Source organism: Natator depressus, chromosome 12 (genome assembly GCF_965152275.1).
Source record: "Natator depressus isolate rNatDep1 chromosome 12, rNatDep2.hap1, whole genome shotgun sequence".
Classification (NCBI taxonomy): Eukaryota; Metazoa; Chordata; order Testudines; family Cheloniidae; genus Natator; species Natator depressus.
In genome coordinates, this window is record NC_134245.1 from 3753279 (window position 1) to 3775378 (window position 22100).

The 22100-nt window shown below is 58.5% G+C and overlaps 1 protein-coding gene across 1 annotated transcript in view; it reads right to left on the reverse strand.

Annotated features, from left to right (window-relative positions):
- Positions 1-2515: 2515 nt before the first annotated feature.
- Positions 2516-22100, reverse strand: part of LOC141996407 (fibulin-7-like) — a 30769-nt gene continuing 11184 nt past the window's right edge. Inside the window, exons 2-9 of the mRNA XM_074968358.1 lie at positions 20357-20511; positions 13009-13204; positions 11192-11362; positions 8579-8704; positions 6826-6948; positions 6297-6434; positions 5555-5693; positions 2516-3439 (exon numbers count right to left, since the gene is read on the reverse strand). Of these exons, the coding sequence (XP_074824459.1) occupies positions 3079-3439; positions 5555-5693; positions 6297-6434; positions 6826-6948; positions 8579-8704; positions 11192-11362; positions 13009-13204; positions 20357-20425 (1323 nt within the window). The 5' untranslated portion in view covers positions 20426-20511 and the 3' untranslated portion in view covers positions 2516-3078. The remainder of the gene's footprint in view (positions 3440-5554; positions 5694-6296; positions 6435-6825; positions 6949-8578; positions 8705-11191; positions 11363-13008; positions 13205-20356; positions 20512-22100) is intronic.

Genomic DNA, 22100 nt, shown 5'->3' on the forward strand with positions numbered 1-22100 from the left:
CCGAGCCCCAGGGAGCCGCACAGGCAGAGAATGGGTGGCGTGTGCACAGGAGGAGGGAGCTGCATGGGGTGGAGTGTCACAGTGATTTTGGATTCTCCCTCCCGCCCTCTGTCCTGAGCCCTTTCTCACCCCGTCACCCTGGACCTGCCAGGAGCTCTACCCGCCCCAGAGTGTGAAGGGCGCCCCCCTCCCAGCCTGTGAGGTGGGGGAGGAGGGCTGTCCCCTCCACAGCATTGTGGAATTCCCCCTAAGTCTGCACATCACTCCCAGCCTCCTGGCTGAGCCAGTTCTGAGCAGGGCTCTGTTATGATTCCAGGGACTCTCTGGGGCGCCCTGCATCCTCCCCAAAGGCGAGTGATGCAAAGGGCAAGGTCAGTGTGGGAGCAGTGCGCCTGCCGCACTGCTGGGAAATATACTTTGCAGGCAAGGCAGTCACTGGTTTCCATAGATCTCTGCAGCCAGGTGCCCTGATCTGCAGCTGGGCACTGGACGGCTCTGGGCCTGGCAGGCCTGAGAACAGAGCCTGGCTTTCCTGCTGACCTGTTCAGAAAGGAGCAAAACAGGAGTGGCACACACTGCAGGCAATGCTGGACTGCGGCCCCAGACACCACGCTCTCGGCTAGCGTGACGCAGTAGTCAATTCTTACCCTTCAGAGCCCCAGGCGTTTGCCAGCAGGGAGTGTCGGCCCTTGCTCCATGTTCAGTGTTGCCCACCTGGCATGGGGCATTATTTGGGCAGGAGGGCAGTCATAGAATCATAGAATCATAGAATCACAGAATATCAGAGTTGAAAGGGACCTCTGGAGGTCATCTAGTCCAACTGCCTGCCCAGAGCAGGACCAATCCCAACTAAATCATCCCAGCCAGGGCTTTGTCAAGCCTGACCTTAAAAACTTCAAAGGAAGGAGATTCCACCACCTCCCTAGGTAACGCATTCCAGTGTTTCACCACCCTCCTAGTGAAAACGTTTTTCCTAATATCCAACCTAAATCTCCCCCAGAACCTAAATCTCCCCCATAATGCAGACCCCATCATTGTATACGTATAGTTGGGATGATGTTCTCCAATGTGCATCACTTTGCATTTATCAACATGGAATTTCATCTGCCATTTTGTTGCCCAGTCACCCAGTTTTGTGAGATCCTTTTGTAGCTCTTCACAGTCTGCCTGGGACTTGACTATCTTGAGTAGTTTTATATCTTCTGCAAACTTTGCCACCTCCCTGTTTACCCCTTTCTCCAGATCATTTATGAATATGTTGAACAGCACTGGTCCCAGAACAGACCCCTAGAGGACCCCATTTAGTTTTCTCCCTTCTCACCATTTATTCCTACCCTTTGTTTCCTGTCTTTTAACTGGAGTGCCTGGCAGTGCTTTCAGGATCATCTAACGAGCCTTAATTTAATATAATGACAAGCCTTTTGTTATCTTAATCACCCAGCCTCTGTGTATAAACAAACTCCCTGCCCCAAGGGGGAAGCCAGGAAGCAGCACAGAACTCATCACATATCACACTTGAGCTGTGTGGCAGTTATGAGCTCTCTGGGGCTAGGGCGTGCAAGGTGAGCAGACCTCCAGTCGGAAATTCAGGTGCGGGGAGGGTTGCCAACTTTCTAATCACACAAAACAGAACCCGGGGGGTGTCTCTGGAGCAGGCTCCTTGTCCATGGTCCCTGGGCTCTCTGGAGCTGTCAGGGTCCGGGTACCGGGGTGGGAGTGGGTTGAAAGAGGCTGCGTGGGGAGATGTGGAACTGGGGAGGGCTGACAGCAGCCTGCTCCCTCCTGCTCCTGAGCCAGGCTCGCAGCCCTACACCCTGCCCCACAAAGCTCCAGGTCAGCTCCGTGGGGTGAGTCTGGGAATGTAGCAGGACCCCCCAACCCTCTTTGGGTGGTTTCTGATCAGACAGTAACTACAAGGGGTCCCCCCAGGGCCTCCTGATGCGTTGGGGCAGTGGGTTAGGGTGTCTCAGGGAACACACACGCACACGCACCCAGCCACTCAGGGCAGCGCATGCACCCACCCCCCTCGGCCACGGCTCACCCCCCAGCCCCTCCCGCCCTGGCTCTGCAGAGGCCATGGCCTGGGCAGTCAGCTAACCCTTGCCCAACTGTTAGCGCAGGTCCTGCCAGGCAGTGTGGGTGCAGCCATGAAGGGCAGCAGGGGCCCCTGGCACCTTGGGCTAGCGGCCCGTTTGCCAGGCCCTCAGGTGGTAGCATCAGCCCCAGTTTGCAGGTGGGCAGTCAAGGCCCAGTCGGCCTGGCCTGGAAGCACACGGCCAGCTCACGCTGAGGGGCGGGGGGCGTGATCAGAGCAGATGGGTGCCGAGGTGGGTCTTGGGCACTACCCTGTCGATGGGCAGCGGTGCAGGGGCCTTGGGGCTGGAGTCAGCCAGCCCATAGGGGAGGAGGGCAGAGCGTGGCACACTAATCTGCTGCTGGCTCACTAGGAGTTCTGGGTCCTGTGCCGGCAATGGGGAGCAATGAGCGGAGAGGGCTCCTGCTGGAGACGTTACCGGTTTATTTTATGTTACTACGTATGAGAAGTCAAATCCCCAGTTGGCAGGTCCTGCTCTTCTGCCCTGGTGGGCTCACTGTGCTCTTGCTGCCCTAGGCAGATGCGGCGTCTAAGCCCGGGGCGCATACGAGAGCAGGGGAATGCAAGCTGGAGGGGCGGCCGGGACGGGCAGCTGGCGGCTGACACGGGACACCCTGGGGGCTCGTGCCCACGCTGGCTGTGTGCATGTCAGCTGGCCAGTGCCACCGCAGGCTGGGGAGCAGCTAAGCTACTCAGGGAGCCACCCTCAGCCCTGCGCTCCTAGGCACTGGCCATTGCGATTTCTCTGCCATCCACAGCCAGCCCCAGTGAGGCCGTGACATGCTATACGGGCAGGACACAAGGGGTGAGGTCTTTGCCAGGCGAAGAACAGGGGTCTCCAAAGAGGCAGCTCCCCCAGACGTTTGCTAGAAGCCAGCAGGGGTGCCCCAGACGGCTAGCTTGGCTGGATGCCCTGGAAGCCCCATCTCAGCTCTGAGGCGGGCATCTCTGCTGGAATGCGTGAGGCCAGCAGCTCGGGGGGCTCAGAACTCGTACTGGGAGATGAAGGCCGTGACCCTGAAGATGTGCTTCCCAAGAAGAACCTTCCGGGCGAGTTTGCTCATTTCCAGCTCCACCTCCAAGGTGGCCGGCCCCACCACCGGGCTGGTGAGGATCAGCTCGCCAGTGTGCCGGTCGGAGCGCTGCACGGCGAAGACGCCCTGGCCCCTGCCACCCACAATGGCGAAGCGCAGGCTGTTGCCCACCAGGTGGGTGGTGGACATCTTGAAGAGCACCCTGGGCACGGTGCGGTTGGATTGGAGCGGCAGGTAGTGGAAGGAGATGGAGTTGGCGGCCAACTGGCAGGCTCTGCTGTTCATGGGGCATGGGTTGCGCTCACACTGACTGGGGGGAGACAGAATCATAGAAGTGTAGGACTGGAAGGGACCTCGAGAGGTCATCTAGTCCAGTCCCCTGCCCTCCTAGCAGGATTGAGTATTATCTAGACAATCTCTGACAGGTGTTTGTCTAACCTGGTCTTAAAAATCTTCACAACCTCCCTAGGCAATTTATTCCAGTGCTTAACCACCCTGACAGTTTTTCCTAATGTCCAACCTAAACCTCCCTTGCTGCAATTTAAGCCAATTGCTTCTTGTCCTATCCTCAGAGGTTAAGAACAATTTTTCTCCCTCCTTGTAACAACCTTTTATGTACTTGACAACTAAACAACCCCAGTTTTTTTCAATCTTCCCTCGTAGGTCATGTTTCCTAGACCTTTAATCATTTTTATTGCTCTTCTCTGGACTTTCTCCAATTTCTCCACATCTTTCCTGAAATGTGGCACCCAGAACCAGACACAATACTCCAGCTGAGGCCTAATCAGTGCATAGTAGAGCGGAAGAATTACTTCTCGTGTCTTGCTTACAACACTCCTGTAACACTTACAACAAACCCAGAATGATGTTTGCTTTTTTTGCAACAGAGTTGCACTGTTGATTCATATTTAGCTTATGGTCTACTATGACCCCTAGATTCCTTTCTGCAGTACTCCTTCCTAGGCAGTCATTTCCCACTTTGTATGTGTGCAACTGATTGTTCCTTCCTAAGTGAAGTACTTTGCATTTGTCCTTATTGAATTTCGTCCTATTTACTTCAGACCATTTCTCCAGTTTGTCCAGATCATTTTGAATTTTAATCCTATCCTCCAAAGCACTTGCCACCCTTCCCAGCTTGGTATCGTCCACAAACTTCATAAGTGTGCTCTCTATGCCATTATCTAAATCATTGATGAAGATATTGAACAGAACCAGAACCAATCCTTGCGGGACCCCACCCGTTACGCCCTTCCAGCATGACTGAACCACTGATAACTACTCTCTGGGAACGATTTTCCAAGCAGTTTTGCACCCACCTTATAGTAGCTCCATCTAGGCTGCATTTCCCTAGTTTGTTTATGAGAAGATCATGCGAGACAGTATCGGAAGCCTTACTAAAGTCAAGATATACCACGTCTACCGCTTCCCCCCATCCACAAGGCTTGTTACCCTGTCACAGAAAGCTGCCCGGTTGGTTTGACAGGATTTGTTCTTGACAAATCCATGCTGACTGTTACTTATCACCTTATTATCTTCTAAATGTTTGCAAATCAATTGCTTAATTCTTTGCTCCACTATCTTTTCGGGTACAGAAGTTTAGCTGACTGGTCTGTAATTCCCCGGCTTGTCCTTATTTCCCTTTCTATAGCTGGGCACTAGATTTCCGCTTTTCCAGTCTTCTGGAATCTCCCGTCTTCCATGAATTTTCAAAGATAATTGCTAATGGCTCAGACATCTCCTCAGTCAGCCCCTTGAGTATTCTAGGATGTATTTCATCAGGCCCTGGTGACTTGAAGACATCTAACTTGTCTAAGTAATTTTTAACTTGTTCTTTCCCTATTTTAGCTTCTGATCCTACCTCATGTTCACTGGCGTTCACTGTGTTAGACGTTCCATCACCACCAACCTTCTTGGTGAAAACCGAAACAAAGAAGTCATTAAGCACCTCTGCCATTGCCACCTTTTCTGTTATTGTCTTCCCCCCCATTGAGTAATGGGCCTACCCTGTCCTTGGTCTTCCTTTTGCTTCTAATGTTTTCTTGTTTCCTTTTATGTCCCTAAATAGTTTGATCTCGTTTTGTGCCTTCGCCTTTCTAATTTTGTCCCTACAGACTTGTGTTATTTGTTTATATTCATCCTTTGTCATTTGACCAAGTTTCCACTTTTTGTAGGACTCTTTTTTGAGTTTCAGACCGTTGACAGTCTCCTGGTTAGGCCAGCGTGGTCTCTGGCCAGACTTCCTGTGTTTCCTACGCAGGGGGATAGTTTGCTTTTGTGCCCTTAATCATGTCTCTGAAAAACTGCCAACTGTCAGCTTTTGTTGATAGCACCTACCCAAGGGGCTTGCAGGGACTCGGCACTCCTCCCAGCCTGGGTGCCGCAGGGGAGCCGTGGGCTGCCGGCCTGCACGCATGGAAACACTTACTAGACGGAGGTCTTGACGTAGCTGGTGTTGAGCCTGGGCTGGGGGCACTTGGGGCGCACGCACCGGTAGCCCCCAAAGACATTGACACAGAGCTCGCCATGGCTGCAGTTGTGCTGATTGTCGGTGCATTCGTCCACATCTGGCAAAGCAAACAAAATTCCCCAGATCCTGGTGTGAATGCAACTGGTTCCCTTCCACGGTGGGGCCAGGGCCTCACCTTTCCCCGGCCTACCCAGCTGTGGCCACACACCCTGCCAGTGTCGTTTAACCCCCGGGTGCTGAGCTGGTGTCTGCCACAGGGGCAAAGATGGGGGCCAGTGGACATTTGCCTCTTCAGGATTAGGTTGGTGCCAAGGCAAGGGGTGCCCAGATACCCATGGAGCCCTGGGTCCCAAGGGGGGCACAGGTAACACTAGGCCTGGGTATCCTAGGGGGCTTTGGCAGCAGCCTGGCACTCAGGCAGAGGGGCAGAGCTGATCCCGGGCCCATGGGTACTGAGGGGGCTTTAGAGTGGGATGATGCCACAGAAGGGTCCAGACCTCCGAGTGGTGCCAGACCCATGCCCATGGGCACCCAAAGGGGCTTCAGCTCGCCATGTGGCTGAGCTGAGTGCACAGGCGGGCTCTGGGCAGGGGCAGGGCTGCACAGGAGCTCAGAGCTGGGTTCCATTTGCAAGCTGTGACGCGGTGACCCTGCAGGGCATGAGGTCTCTCTCCCCTCCCCTGATGCAGGTGCTGCTCACCAGTGCACATGTTCTGGTCGGCATGGAGCAGGTAGCCCTGGGGACAGACACAGTGGTAGGAGCCGGGCAGGTTGACACAATCGTGCACGCAGAGGCGGGTCTGCCAGCTGGCCTGGAAGAGCTGGCACTCGTCAACATCTGGCCATGGAATAGACAGTGGAGATTCTGGGGAGTGGGGGTTCAGGAAGAGTGTGACACCCAGACCACCCCCCAACCTTGGGCCCTCACAGCCTGGCCGGTGCTGGAAACCCCCCAGCCTCCACCCCACAATGGGTGGTCCAGGGTACCCCAGTGCCATGCAAGAGCCTCCCCTTGGGTTCCCTGGCTGGTGCTGGCCACTCCTTCATGGCTCTCCCAGGCCACGTCCCTGGGCCCCGGGGTGCTGACGCTGGGCGGGTCCCTTGTTGGGAGGGGCAGGGGCAAAGCTAGTGCAGGGCGCTGCTGGGGCGGCCTCAGTGGGGCTGGGCCTGCAGGGGGTTAGACACCGCCCCAGCCCGGTTTGCAGAGCGCGGCGAGGGAGCCAGGGTACCTTGGCACACGCCGCCGGCCCGCAGCTGGAAGCCGGTGTCACAGGTGCAGTGGCGTGAGCGCAGGTGGGCGTCTGTGCAGCGGGGCTGGCGACTGAAGGACGAGGGGCTCAGCGTCACCCAGGCTGCAGCGGCAGGGGGAGACAGCTGTTAGCTCCCCTGGTCGGCGGCAGGCGGAGCCCGGCCTGGGGCATGGCACGAGCTCGCTCATGTGCTCTGGGCGTCCCACAGCCCTGGGCACTGTGTGGGAGCCGCTCCTGAGGCAGGTGGCCTCCCACCTCCTGCACCACCCTGCCGTGGGTTGGGCAGGGAGCGGCGGGGTTGGCTAGGGGGCATGGGAGTTTGGGGTGGTGGTCAGAGGGTGGGGGTGTGGATAGGGGTCGGGGTAGAAACAGGGGGTTGAATGGGGGCAGGGGTCCTGGGGAGGGGCAGTCTGGAACGGAGGAGAGGGGGGTTGGTTGGGGCGGCGGGGGTGTGTGGATGGGGCGGGGTCCCGGGGGGGCCCATCAGGGAACGGGGGGGGTTGGATGGGGCAGGAGTCCGGGGAGGGGGGGGGCGGATAGGAGGTGGGAGCTGGGCCACGACCCCCTCCCCTAACCAGCCCTCCATACAATTTCCGAAACCCAATGCAGCCCTCAGGCCAAAAAGTTTTCCCGCCCCTGGTCTAGGTGGTGGGAATAAGGGTGTGTGACTTTTGTGGGGGTTGCTCCAGCTGCCTCCATGGATGCTATGGCTGCCCCTTCGTAACCTGAGACCCAGGAGGGGGATAGGACCAGGTGACTCTTGGCCCGGGAAGCGAGACACAGGCCGGAGGAGAAGCAACGGGCAGGGCAGGGACCAGGCTGCTGGCAGCGAGTCAGTCTCCGCTGGCTTGGGGCGCAGGGGGAGGGCCAGAGCCCTGGCTCTGGGCTCCCCTCCCCCCAAAATGGCCTTGGCTGAAAGTCACTTATTTCAGTGCTAACAAGTTCTGCCCTTCGCTGTGTTCCTGTCGACTAATAAACCTTCTGTTTTACCGGCTGGCTGAGAGTCCCGTCTGACTGCGGAGTTGGGGTGCAGGACCCTCTGGCTTCCCCAGGAGCCCCGCCCAGGCGGACTTGCTATGGGAAGTGCACGGTGTGGAAGGGGATGCTGAATGCTCCGAGGTCAGACCTAGGAAGGTGGAAGCTGGGGAAGCTTCTTGCCCTGGTGACAGTCTGCTCACAGAGAGGAGGCTCCCCCAGAGTCCTGCCTGGCTTCGTAGGGAGCAGTTCCAGAGCAGCGCCCCGGGACTCCGTGACACATGCACGCACACACAGCTCTCCCCTGCAGCATGCACTCCCACGCCCACACACTCACCCCCCCCTTTTCCCTGCACACACACGCGCGCACGCACTTCTTCCCTGCACCATGCACACATACACACCCATTCCCTGCATTGGGTGCACACACAGAAACCCCTTCCCTGCACCGTTTGCACACACAGACACATCCCTTCCCTGCACCGTTTGCACACCCCCCCTTCCCTGCACCATTTGCACACACACACCCCCTTCCCTGCACCATTTGCACACACACACACCTTCCCTGCACCAAACACACACATACCCCCCCCTTCCTTGCACATTGCACACCCCTCCCTTCCCTGCACCATGCGCGCACACAGACACCCCCTCTTCTCTGCATCGCAGACGTGTGCACACACACGACTGATCCTCTCTGCAGATGCCCCTTCTGGAGGTGAGAGGAGCGAGGGGCCGGGGCCTGGTCTGTACCTACAGGAGTAGATGGGGGTCTGGCAGTTACTGCCTGACCAGCTGCTGGGGCACAAGCAGGTGAACCGCCGCACGTCCTCCACACAGGTCCCGCCATTGGCACAAGGGCTGCGGGCGCAGTTGCTGGTAGCTGTGGGGAGAGGAGAGATGCTGGTTATCGATAACCTGGAACGTGAGGACAACGCTCAAATAAATCAACTCAGGCACAAACACTGGGATCGCTCAGTGTCATCTTTGACTCCTACTCACCATGCTACTCAGCTGTCCCCCCTGCCGTCCTGCCCCCCCATCCCCCGCCTCCCCCCGTCCTGCCTCCCCATCCCCCGCCTCCACCTGTCCTGCCTCCCCCCTCCCTCTATCCGTCCTGCCCCCCCATCCCCCGCCTCCACCCGTCCTGCCTCCCCCATCCCCCGCCTCCCCCCCGTCCTGCCTCCCCATCCCCCGCCTCCACCCGTCCTGCATCCCCCCTCCCTCTACCCGTCCTGCCCCCCCATCCCCCGCCTCCCCCCGTCCTGCCTCCCCATCCCCCGCCTCCACCCGTCCTGCCTCCCCCCTCCCTCTACCCATCCTGCCTCCCCCATCCCCCGCCTCCACCCGTCCTGCCTCCCCCATCCCCCGCCTCCCCCCGTCCTGCCTCCCCATCCCCCGCCTCCACCCGTCCTGCCTCCCCCCTCCCTCTACCCATCCTGCCTCCCCCATCCCCCGCCTCCACCCGTCCTGCCTCCCCCATCCCCCGCCTCCCCCCATCCTGCCTCCCCATCCCCCGCCTCCACCCGTCCTGCCTCCCCCCTCCCTCTACCCATCCTGCCTCCCCCATCCCCCGCCTCCACCCGTCCTGCCTCCCCCATCCCCCGCCTCCCCCCATCCTGCCTCCCCCATCCCCCGCCTCCACCCGTCCTGCATCCCCCCTCCCTCTACCCGTCCTGCCCCCCCATCCCCCGCCTCCACCCGTCCTGCCCCCCCATCCCCCGCCTCCCCCCGTCCTGCCTCCCCATCCCCCGCCTCCACCCGTCCTGCCTCCCCCCTCCCTCTATCCGTCCTGCCCCCCCATCCCCCGCCTCCACCCATCCTGCCTCCCCATCCCCCGCCTCCACCCGTCCTGCATCCCCCCTCCCTCTACCCGTCCTGCCTCCCCCATCCCCCGCCTCCCCCCATCCTGCCTCCCCATCCCCCGCCTCCACCCGTCCTGCATCCCCCCCTCCCTCTACCCGTCCTGCCTCCCCCATCCCCCGCCTCCACCCATCCTGCCTCCCCATCCCCCGCCTCCACCCGTCCTGCCTCCCCCCTCCCTCTACCCATCCTGCCTCCCCCATCCCCCGCCTCCACCCGTCCTGCCTCCCCATCCCCCGCGTCCACCCGTCCTGCCTCCCCATCCCCCGCCTCCACCCGTCCTGCCTCCCCATCCCCCGCCTCCCCCCGTCCTGCCTCCCCGCTCCCTCTACCCGTCCTGCCTCCCCATCCCCCGCCTCCACCCGTCCTGCCTCCCCCTCCCTCTACCCGTCCTGCCTCCCCCATCCCCCGCCTCCCCCCCGTCCTGCCTCCCCATCCCCCGCCTCCACCCGTCCTGCCTCCCCATCCCCCGCCTCCCCCCGTCCTGCCTCCCCCCTCCCTCTACCCGTCCTGCCTCCCCATCCCCCGCCTCCACCCGTCCTGCCTCCCCCTCCCTCTACCCGTCCTGCCTCCCCCATCCCCCGCCTCCCCCCCCGTCCTGCCTCCCCATCGCCCGCCTCCACCCGTCCTGCCTCCCACCGGGGCGGGTGTGGGGCAGGGATTGGGGCGGAGGCGGGGCAGAGATTGAAGTGGGCATGTGGGTGGGGCTTTGGGGCAGGCGTGGAATGGAGATTCGGGCAGGCAAGGGGGCAGGGATCGGGGCAGGCATGTGGGTGGGGACTCGAGGCAGGCGTGGAGCAGGGCAGGTGGGGGGCAGGGATCGGGGCAGGCATGTGGGTGGGGACTCGGGGTGGATGGGGCATGGGGCGGTGATCAGGGCGGATAGGGGCATGGGGCGGTGATCAGGGCATGGAGCAGGGATCAGGACAGGCGTGGAGCGGAGATCGGGGCAAGAGTGTCTGTGAGGATCGGGGTGGATAGGGGTGTGGGGCAGTGATCAGAGCGGGGGGGCAGAGGGAATGGGGCCAGCATGTGGGCGTGGACTCGGGGCGGGTGTGTGGGTGCGGACTTGGATCGGGGCGGGCGTGTGGGTAGGGACTTGGGGTGGATGGGGCATGGGCAGTGATCAGGGTGGGGATCGGGGCAGAGGTGGGACGGGGATCAGGGTGGGCATGTGGGTGGGGACTCGGGGCGGGCGTGGAGCGGAAATGGGGGCGGAGGTGGAGCAGAGATTGGGGCGGGCAGACATCGGGGCGGGCGTGGGGCGGGGATAGGAGCATGCGGGGATCGGGGCAGGCGAGGGGCAGGAAGCGGGGCGGAGGTGGGGCAGGGATCGGGCCGGGCATGGGTTCTGGAACAAAAGGTGCTGGCAGTGGCAGCTCTGCCCAGGATGGCTGCCGCAGTCCCTAGCCGTGGCTCCGTCCCTTTGCCAGTCCCTGGAGGCCCCTCGGCCCCTCTCCCAGCGTGGGGCTCTGCCCGCCCGGCGCGGCCCCGCAGCCGTACTCACTCTGGCAGAAGGGCTGCTGGCCGCTCCACGTCCGGTCCTGCAGGCAGGTGCGGGACTCGGAGCCCACCAGCCGGAAGCCGGCCTCACACAGGAAGTGCACCTCGTGCCCCACCGTCGCCTTCTCGCCCAGCTTCCTGCCATTGAGGGGTGCCGTCAGGTGGGGACAGCTGTCTGGGGAAGGGGAACGGGAACAGGGTTAGGGTTAATCCCCTGTCAGCGCCCTTCAGCATGCTGCAGCAGGGATCAGACACCGCAGGCCGACTCTTGCCCCTTTCCCAATACATCCCACCCACCCTGGGTGAGCAGAGTCAGCAGAGCCCCATGGCACGCCACCAGCTCCACCCAGTTAGATCTGAGTGCTCAGCTAACCCCAGCTGGCCAGCTAGCCCACGGAGAGCTAGGCAGGATCCAACCCGATGATGGCTGCAGCTCACCACGGCCCCTTTGGCCTCAGCCGCCCCGGTCTGGAGAATTCTTTGCCAACCTACCTACATCCCACGGGGCACGACGTGTTCACAGCCTCGAGCGATCTACCCGCTCCAGGTTGGCCTAATTTTTAGGCGTGGCCCAGGCCTCAAAGCAGTAGGTAGGGATGGAGCTGGCAGTGCAGTAGAGAGCCAGAGAGCGAGGGACACCCGTGCCCCAGGTGCAATGCAGGGGTGTGCTGGAGGCAACCGGCTCAGGGCAGCCCCACAAAGCCAATGTCCGCAGTGCAGCACCGGGGCACCCAACAGGGTTGCCAACTTTCTAATTGCAGAAAACCGAACACCCTAGCCCCGCCCCTTCCCCAAGGCCCCACCCCACTCAACACATTCCCCCTCCCTTGGTGGCTCACTCTCCCCAACCCTCACTCACTTTCACTGGGCTGGGGCAGAGGGTTGGAGTGTGGGAGGGGGTAAAGGCTCCGGCTGGGAGTGCAGACTCTGGGGTGGGGCTTGGGATGAGGGGTTTGGCGTGCAGGAGGGGGCTCCAGGCTGGGGCCGAGGGATTCCGAATGTGGGAGGGGGCTGCGGGTTGAGGTAGGTTGGGGTTGGGGTGTGGGAGGGGGTGAAGGCTCTGCGCTGGGGATGAGGGGTTTGGGGTGCAGGAGGGGGCTCCAGGTTGTGGGGTGGGGCCAAGGGATTTGGAGTGCGGGAGGGGGCTGCGGGTTGAGGCAGGGCTTTGGGGTGCAGGAGGGGGGTATGGATTCTGGGCTGGGGGTGCGGGCTGTGGGGTGGGGCCGGGGATGAGGGGTTTGGGGAGGCTCAGGGCAGGGGCAGGGGGTTGGGGCTCAGGCTTACTGTGAGCGGCTCGCAGTCAGCGGTGCAGCAGGTCTAAGGCAGGCTTCCTGCCTCTCCTAAGGCAGGCTAGTCCCCACCTGTCCTGACACCGCGCTGCACCCCGGAAGCAGCCAGCAGGTCCGGCTCCTAGGCGGGGTGAGGGGAGGACAGGAGGCTCTGCACGCTGCTCTCGCCCGCAGGCACTGCCCGCCCCAGCACCCATTGGCCGCGGTTCCCGGCCAATGGGAGTGCGGAGTCTGTTTTTGGGGTGGGGGCAGCGCACAGAGCCCCGTGGCTCTTTCCCCGCCCCTCCGCCTAGGAGCTGCTTCCAGGGCACAGCGCGGTGTCAGGACAGGTGGGGACTAGCCTGCCTTAGCCCTGCAGCACCGCCGACCGGACTCTTAACAGCAGTGCTGACCGGAGATGCCAGGGTCCCTTTTCGAGCAGGCGTTCCGCTCGAAAACCGGACACCTGGCAACCCTAGCACCCAGTGCCACCCACCAGAGGCGTTTGCACCAGCTCTGCCAGGGGAGACCGGTGCACCACAGCTTGCATTACCGTTGCGCTTCGTGGCCTGCTTGTGGATGTTGCTTTGCAGGACCGTGAGCTGCTTCTTGAGGCTGCGCATCCCCTGCAGCTGGATGGCCTCCTGCGTGGACAGCAGCTTCTGCATCTGCTGAATGGTGCTCAGCACCTGGCGCTTGCTCAGGCAGTCCTGGGGCCAAACACACGTGTCCCCCGGGGTCTGGCTGCGCTGCAGTGCAAGGCCAGAGTAACAGAACTCGAGTCAGCAGGCCCCGGGCATGCTAACCTAGGGTGTGAACAGCTATACCCATTTGTAACCCCACAGAGGAACTGTGGAACCCTGGGTCCCAACCTGGGGCACTGCCTTACATGGGCCCACATCCAGCCACCCATCTCCCCGACTTCCTAGCGCCCGCTCAAAACATGGCCCCTGGGCCCTTTGCTCGTGGTGCGGTGTCGGGAAACATGACAGTCCAGAGGTCACCGAAAGTCGGCCCACGGGATTGTGGGATAAGTTTGCGGGACATGAGTCCAGTGCGGCTGCATCTACACTGCAAAGCAAGAGGGTGCGAACCCTGGGTCCTGACTTGACACAGGTTTGGACCCTTCATCCTCTTGGGGTCCTGGGACCCTGGGTCTGAGCCTTGGTTTAGCATGATTTGTGTGTGGACGGAAGAAGGATAAAGCCTGAGTTCAAGCTCCAGGCTTACAGTGCAGTGTAAACGTACCCTTAAGGGCCAGTCCTGAGTGGAGTGCACAGAAATCTCCCCAAAGGCTGTAGCCAAATGCTGCTGAGTCCTGGGAGACGCCCCTGGAGCCAGGGCCCGTCCCCATCACCTCACACCCTGGAAAACCCCATTTATTGGAGCGACAAACAGCGGAGAGGCGAACAGAGGGAGTTTGCCTGGGATCTGTCTGAGAGGAGGTACGTTAAGGGCTGCATTAGGGAGGCTATGTTAGTGAGTATCTGAGTGTCTGTTGTGGGGACAGTTTGACCGTGTGCTTGATTGGTGGTTTGAAAAGTGTGAATTGGGAGTGCTTTGTTCCAGGTGAGCCCTGAGTGGGCCTGACTGCTCTAAAAAGCCAGTCAGCTGCGGACCAGCTGAGCGGCGAACAGCAGAGAGGCGAACAGAGGGAGTTCGCCCGGGGAGAGCCCACTGAGGCTTACATCTTGCCGGCTTCTCTGAGTAGTTACTACAACTCCTGAGGAAGCTCGTAGAGGGAAGGTAATATGGATGGGGGGTGTTCAGCTGTTGTGACCTGCACTGGACGTGCCACGTTTGGCTTTCTTCCACAGGACAGAAGAGACTTTGTCTGTACAAAGTGCAAGCTGGTCTCCATATTGGAAGAGAAGTTTCCAGGTCTGGAGCAACAGGTATCGACCCTGCGTTGCATAAGAGAAACTGAAGATTTCCTGGACAGACGTCAGGATATGCTTCTACGGGCACAATGTTCTGAAGATTCAGAGCAGGCTGCGCAGCGGGGACAGGAGGATGGTGAGGAAATTTGGCAGCGTGTGATCTCCAGAAGAAGAAAGGGGAGCGTCCATGTACCAGCAACGCAGATACAGGTAAGCAACCGTTTTCATGTTCTCTCCACAGGTACTAATGCAGAGAGTGGACTAGATGATATGTCTGAGGGAAGGGAGCAGAAGGAGACTCCGCCAATTGGAAGGCATGAGATGCACTGTCCTAGGGATGGGGGTTCCATGACCACCGCTCCCAAGAGGAGGAGGCGGGTGGTGGTGGTCGGGGACTCTCTCCTCAGGGGGACTGAGTCATCTATCTGCCGCCCCGGCTGGGAAAACCAAGAAGTCTGCAGCTTGCCAGGAGCTAGGATTCACAATGTGAGGGAGAGACTGCCGAGACTTATCAAGCCCTCGGATCGCTACCCCTTCCTGTTTCTCCACGTGGGCACCAATGATACTGCCAAGAATGACCTTGAGCGGATCACTGCGGACTACGTGGCTCTGGGAAGAAGGATAAAGGAGTTTGAGGCGCAAGTGGTGTTCTCGTCCATCCTCCCTGTGGAAGGAGAAGGCCTGGGTAGAGACCGTCGAATCGTGGAAGTCAACGAATGGCTACGCAGGTGGTGTCGGAGAGAAGGCTTTGGATTCTTTGACCATGGGATGGTGTTCCAAGAAGGAGGAGTGCTAGGCAGAGATGGGCTCCACCTAACGAAGAGAGGGAAGAGCATCTTCGCAAGCAGGCTGGCTAACCTAGTGAAGAGGGCTTTAAACTAGGTTCAACGGGGGAAGGAGACCAAGCCCTGAGGTAAGTGGGGAAGTGGGATACCGGGAGGAAACACGAGCAGAAGAGCGCGAGAGGGCAGGGCTCCTGCCTCATACTGAGAAAGAGGGACGATCAGCGAGTTATCTCAAGGGCCTATACACAAATGCAAGAAGCCTGGGAAACAAGCAGGGAGAACTGGAAGTCCTGGCACAGTCAAGGAATTATGATGTGATTGGAATAACAGAGACTTGGTGGGATTACTCACAAGACCACCGGACCAGTGGGATGAAGTGGATGAGGCTTTCTTCTGGCAACTCACGGAAGTTACTAGATCACAGGCCCTGGTTCTCATGGGAGACTTCAATCACCCTGATATCTGCTGGGTGAGTAATACAGCGGTGCACAGACAATCCAGGTCGTTTTCGGAAAAGGTAGGGGACAATTTCCTGGTGCAAGTGCTGGAGGAACCAACTAGGGGCAGAGCTCTTCTTGACCTGCTGCTCACAAACCAGCAAGAATTAGTAGGGGAAGCAAAAGTGGATGGGAACCTGAGAGGCAGTGACCGTGAGATGGTCGAGTTCAGGATCCTGACACAGGGAAGAAAGGACAGCAGCAGAATACGGACCCTGGACTTCAGAAAAGCAGATTTTGACAACCTCAGGGAACTGATGGGCAGGATCCCCTGGGAGAATATGAGGGGGAAAGGAGTCCAGGAGAGCTGGCTGTATTTTAAAGAATCCTTATTGAGGTTACAGGGACAAACCATCCCGATGTGTAGAAAGAATGGTAAATATGGCAGGTGACCAGCTTGGCTTAACAGTGAAATCCTTGCTGATCTTAAACACAAAAAAGAAGCTTACAAGAACTGGAAGATTGGACAAATGGCTAGGGAGGGGTACAAAAATATTGCTCAGGCATGCAGGAGTGAAATCAGGAAGGCCAAATCACACTTGGAGTTGCAGCTAGCAAGGGATGTTAAGAGTAACAAGAAGGGTTTCTTCAGGTATGTTAGCGACAAGAAGGTGGTCAAGGAAAGTGTGGGCCCCTTACTGAATGAGGGAGGCAACCTAGTGACAGAGGATGTGGAAAAAGCTAATGTACTCAATGCTTTTTTTGCCTCTGTCTTCACGAACAAGGTCAGCTCCCAGACTACTGCACTGGGCAGCACAGCATGGGGAGGAGGTGACCAGCCCTCTGTGGAGAAAGAAGTGGTTAGGGACTATTTAGAAAAGCTGGACGTGCACAAGTCCATGGGGCCGGATGCGCTGCATCCGAGAGTGCTAAAGGAGTTGGCGGATGTGATTGCAGAGCCATTGGCCACTATCTTTGAAAACTCATGGTCATCGGGGGAAGTCCCGGATGACTGGAAAAAGGCTAATGTAGTGCCCATCTTTAAAAAAGGGAAGAAGGAGGATCCGGGGAACTACAGGCCAGTCAGCCTCACCTCAGTCCCTGGAAAAATCATGGAGCAGGTCCTCAAGGAATCAATTCTGAAGCACTTGGAGGAGAGGAAAGTGATCAGGAGCCGTCAGCATGGATTCATCAAGGGCAAGTCATGCCTGACTAATCTAATTGCCTTCTATGACGAGATAACTGGCTCTGTGGCTGAGGGGAAAGCGGTGGACGTGTTATTCCTTGACTTTAGCAAAGCTTTTGACATGGTCTCCCACAGTATTCTTGTCAGCAAGTTAAAGAAGTATGGGCTGGATGAATGAACTATAAGGTGGATAGAAAGCTGGCTAGATTGTTGGGCTCAACGGGTAGTGATCAATGGCTCCATGTCTAGTTGGCAACCGGTATCAAGTGGAGTGCCCCAAGGGTCAGCCCTGGGGCCGGTTTTGTTCAAGTTTGCACATGACACTAAACTGGGAAGAGAGGTAGATATGCTGGAGGGTAGGGATAGGATACAGAGGGCCCTAGACAAATTAGAGGATTGGGCCAAAAGAAATCTGATGAGGTTCAACAAGGACAAGTGCAGAGTCCTGCACTTAGGACGGAAGAATCCCATGTACCGCTACAGACTAGGGACCGAATGGCTAGGCAGCAGTTCTGCAGAAAAGGACCTAGGGGTTACAGTGGACAAGAAACAGAATATGAGTCAACAGTGTGCCCTTGTTGCCAAGAAGGCCAATGGCATTTTGGGATGTATATGTAGGGGCATTGCCAGCAGATCGAGGGACGTGATCGTTCCCCTCTATTCGACATTGGTGAGGCCTCATCTGGAATACTGTGTCCAGTTTTGGGCCCCACACTACAAGAAGGATGTGGAAAAATTGGAAAGAGTCCAGCGGAGGGCAACAAAAATGATTAGGGGACTGGAACACATGACTTATGAGGAGAGGCTGAGGGAACTGGGCTTGTTTAGTCTGCAGAAGAGAAGAATGAGGGGGGATTTGATAGCTGTGTGACGAAGCGGGACTGTTCTTAATGTTTCCTCTGAATATTGTCGGGGTGCCTCAGTTTCCCCTGGGCAGTTCTTAAGAATCTAGGTGGTGGGATAAGGGTGTATGATCATTGCAGAGCCCTAGAGGGCAGGTGTGTGCAGGGGTCTGGACACAGAGAATGGCCGACACCCTGTTTCCTGGCAACTGATGGCCTGGGCCCTTCCCCCCCCCCCCCAAGGTGAGAGCTAAAGGGTTGGAGAACAAAGGAATCAGGTGATCTCGTGGCCCGGGAAAGGGACAAAGTCCAGAGGAGGAGGGGCTGGAGGGAGTTTCAGTTTGGGGCTGGCTGGGACATGGAGTGAAGTGCAGACGTGGTTTTCTGGCTCACTGCCCCCCAAAATGGACCCAGCTAAGGGGTCCTGTTCTCTGCACCTGCAAGTTCTGTTTTAGACCATGTTCTTGTTGTGTAATAAACCTTCTGTTTTACTGGCTGGCTGAGAGTCACGTCTGACTGCGGAGTTGGGGTGCAGGACCCTCTGGCTTCCCCAGGACCCCGCCTGGGCGGACTCGTTGGGGGAAGCGCACGGAGGGGCAGCTGAATGCTCTGAGGTCAGACCCAGGAAGGTGGAAGCTGTGTGAGCTGTGTGCCCTGGAGACAGGCTGCTCACAGAAAGGAGACTTCCCCAGAGTCCTGACTGGCTTCATGGGGAGCAGTTCCAGGGACTCCGTGACAAGCTGCTTTCAACTACCTGAAAGGGGGTTCCAAAGAGGATGGATCGAGACTGTTCTCAGTGGTAGCTGATGACAGGACAAGGAGTAATGGTCTCAAGTTGCAGTGGGGGAGGTTTAGGTTGGATATTAGGAAAAACTTTTTCACTAGGAGGGTGGTGAAACACTGGAATGCGTTATCTAGGGATGTGGTGGAATCTCCTTCCTTAGATATTTTTAAGGTCAGGCTTGACAAAGCCCTGGCTGGGATGATTTAGTTGGGGATTGGTCCTGCTTTGAGCAGGGGGTTGGACTAGATGACCTGAGGTCCCTTCCAACCCAGATATTCTATGATTCTATGAACAAGGGAAAGGCAGGATGTTGGGGCAGGATCCAGGCCCGTGACTGAGATTTTCAGCAGGGCTGTCAGAATGCTCCGGCCCAGGCAGGCAGCCAGGAGATTCAGCCTCTGCCCTAGCATCACAGGGAGCAAAGACAGGGACATGGGGCAGGATCGGGGGCACTGCAGAGGCGTCAGGGAATTTCCTGCCCTGATTTCAGCAGGCTGCAGTTCAGCATCTCTTAACACCTCTTTACGCACCAGCATTGAGTGCCGGGGGCACCCTGATGGGCTGAGAGGCAGGACAACAAGAGCCGGCCCTCGGGCCAGGTTATACCTTAGAGTCCGTGGGGCAGAGACACAGGTGTAGCTGATGCAGAGCTGGAATCCGCAGGCTGTGTTTTCTGAAGGGCGACTCCAGAGATCGCTCAGATACTTCAGCCAGGTAACTATTGCCCAGAGCCCCCAGAGCCCTGCATTCGAAGCCTGAGCTCGGCTGTCGTTTCAAGGGCTGCCAAGGCTTGCTGCGGGGCGGCTGGGAGCCCCTTTGGGGACGCTGCTGGTTGGTGCTCCTCATCACTAGCACAAAGCCCACACGGCCTCCTCCGTCTGATTGTCCTCTCTTCCGCATCGGATTTAAGACACTTCACAACTGTGCTTCAGGCCCACGTGCTCCAGGGATCCCCAGCTCTCCAGACCCACTGTCTGCGGCACATTCTTGGGACTGCTGCAGACAGAGCCCCGCTCCATAGCGAGGTCCTTCCTCGGGTGGGCTTCCTGCAGCCCGCTCCCCTCCTGCATACTGCGGCCACAGCTGCTGTACAGCTGCTCCGCAGGCCATTCCCCAGGTGGGGGGAGGTGTATGCGGACTGTAGTGCAGGGGACAGGGTGTGTCCTAGGGTTGCATTAGCCTTTTTCATGGCTGCATCATGTTGGCGGCTCATGCTCGTCCTGTGATCAACCAATACAGCCAGGTCTTTCTCCTCCTTTGTCACTTCCAACTGACCAGTCCCTAGCTTAAAGCAAAACTGCTTGTTTGTTGTGAGTCTCTGAGTGCATGACCTTGCATTTTGCACTCTTAAATTTCATCCCATTTCTATTACTCCAGTTTTCAAAGTTCTCCAGATCTTCTTGTATGACACTCTGGTCCTCCCCCGTACTGGCAATACCTCCCAGCTTTGTGTCAGCCGCAACTTTTATTAGCACACTCCCACTTTTTGTGCCAAGATCGTTAATAAAAATGGTAAATAAGACTGGTCCCAAGACGGATCCCTGAGGAACTCCACTGGTAACCTCCCTCCAGCCTTACAGTTCCCCCTTCAGTGTGACCCGTTGTAGTCTGCCCTTTAACCAGTTCCCTTCCCATCTTTCAATTCTCAGATTAATCCCAGTTTAACTAATAATTTCCAAAGTGGAGCTGTATCCAGTGCTGTACTGAAATTCAGACAGACTAGATCTAGTGCAGTTCCTTCATCTAAAAACATCTGTTCTCTTCTCAAAGCAGAGCAGGTTGGTCTGGCACCATTGTAGACCTGTGTTATATTTTATTCCAATTACCTTTCACATCTACGTCCTTAACTACTTGCACTTTCAAAATTTGTTCCAAGACCTTGCATACAATTGAGGTTAAACTAACGGGCCTGGAGTTTCCCGGATCACTTTTTCCCCTTTCTTTAAAAGCAGGGCTTTGTTAGCAATTCTCTGGTCATTCTCCTTACCTGGGTGCTGCTGAGTGGCAGGTGCAGGACACACAGGGCCACCAGGGCCTGCACCACAAGGAGCCACATCACGCGGGAGCTGGGCTGGGGGTGAAGATCCTGTGACACCCAGGGACAGCTGAGGGCTGGCTCCTTCCTGGCAATGGCTCAACCAACTACACAGATGGGAATGAGAGAACACACACAGTAATGGGGATAGCAGCTCATGGACCAGGGTCAGTTCCACTGGCCCCATCTGCCCTGGCACCAACCCCCAAGCTGAGGAAGGGGTGCAAGGAGAGGGAGGTGGGCCCTGGTCTTTCCCCCAGGTTTCCCTGTGGTTTGCATTGTCACCTGCTGCCCAATGCCCAACCCATCATCCCCATCCCACTGCAAGCACCACACCCTTCATGAGGCTTCCCCACCAGATGGGCCTTCAGAAATAACCTGCTGGAGGCAGAAAAATCACAAGAACCCCCGCCAAATACTGCTCAGAATTGACCAACCAGCCAGTCCCTAATGACATCCCCCCGGCAACCACCCCAGCGATGGCATCGCCCTGACAATGTCCCTGACAACCCCCCCCCCCCAGTGATGACATACCCCCGGCAATCCCTTGCGGTGGTATCCCCCCAGCAACGCCCCCAGGGATGGCATCCCCCTGGCAACACCTCTTGCAATGGCATCCCCACAGCAACCCCCAAGACAATCCTCCATCCCGTGTGATGGCATCCCCCTGGCAACACCCCCTGTGATGGCATCCCCCTGGCAACCTCCCCCTGGTGATGGCCACCCCCCTGTGATGGCATCCCCCCCAGCATTCCCCCTGTGCTGGCATTGCCCTGGCAACTGCCCCCTGCAATGGCATTCCCCCCCGGCTACCACCCCTGCAGTGGCATCCACCCAGCAACTGTCCCCTGTGATAGCATCCACCCAACATTACCCCCTGCCCGATGGCATCCCCCAGCAAACCCTCCCTCTCATGGCATCCCCCAGCTATGCCCCCTGCAACATCATCCCCCCCGGCAACCCCGCCTGCAATGGCATCCCCCGGCAATTCCCCTTGCAATGGCATCCCCCTGCAACCCCCCGCCCCATGATGGCATCTTCTCGGCAACTGCCCCCTGTGATGGCATTGGCCCAGCAGCCGCCCCCTGCGATGGTATGCCCCCAGCAACCCAGCCTGTGATGGCATCCACAAGGCATCCCCCTCATGACAGCATCCCCTGGAAACCCTGCCCCACGATGGCATCCCCCGGCAACCCTCCCCTGTGATGGCATCCCTCCCTGGCAACCTCCCCACCACGATGGCATCCCTCTGGCATTCCCGCTGTGATAGTATCCCCCTGCCATCTGCCCTGTGATGGCATCCCCCCAGAAACCACCCCCTGGTGATGGCATCCCCCTGGCATCCCACCCTTGCCATGGCATCCCCCCCAGCATCTCCCCCTGCGATGGCATCCCCCCATGAGGGCATCGTCCTGGTGAACCAGGAGGGTGGCCAAGAGCAGCCTTTGAGGAGCTGTGGCCCTTTCGCTCCATGCCCTCCACCCACCCCTGCTGCTGTCCCAGCCGCCAGGGCCTGTGGGAGTCTTCAGGGCAGTTCTCGAGGACCGGACCAGGCTGGCATACGGCAGAGGTGCTAGCACCCCAGTGCGTGGGAACAGCTCTGTTCCTTAGAAGGAGCCGGCACGGGGAAGATCCCAGCCTCCCTCCCCTGTCAGCGGCCATGCCCGCTGCATTGCTCCCCGAACTCCAGCCAGGC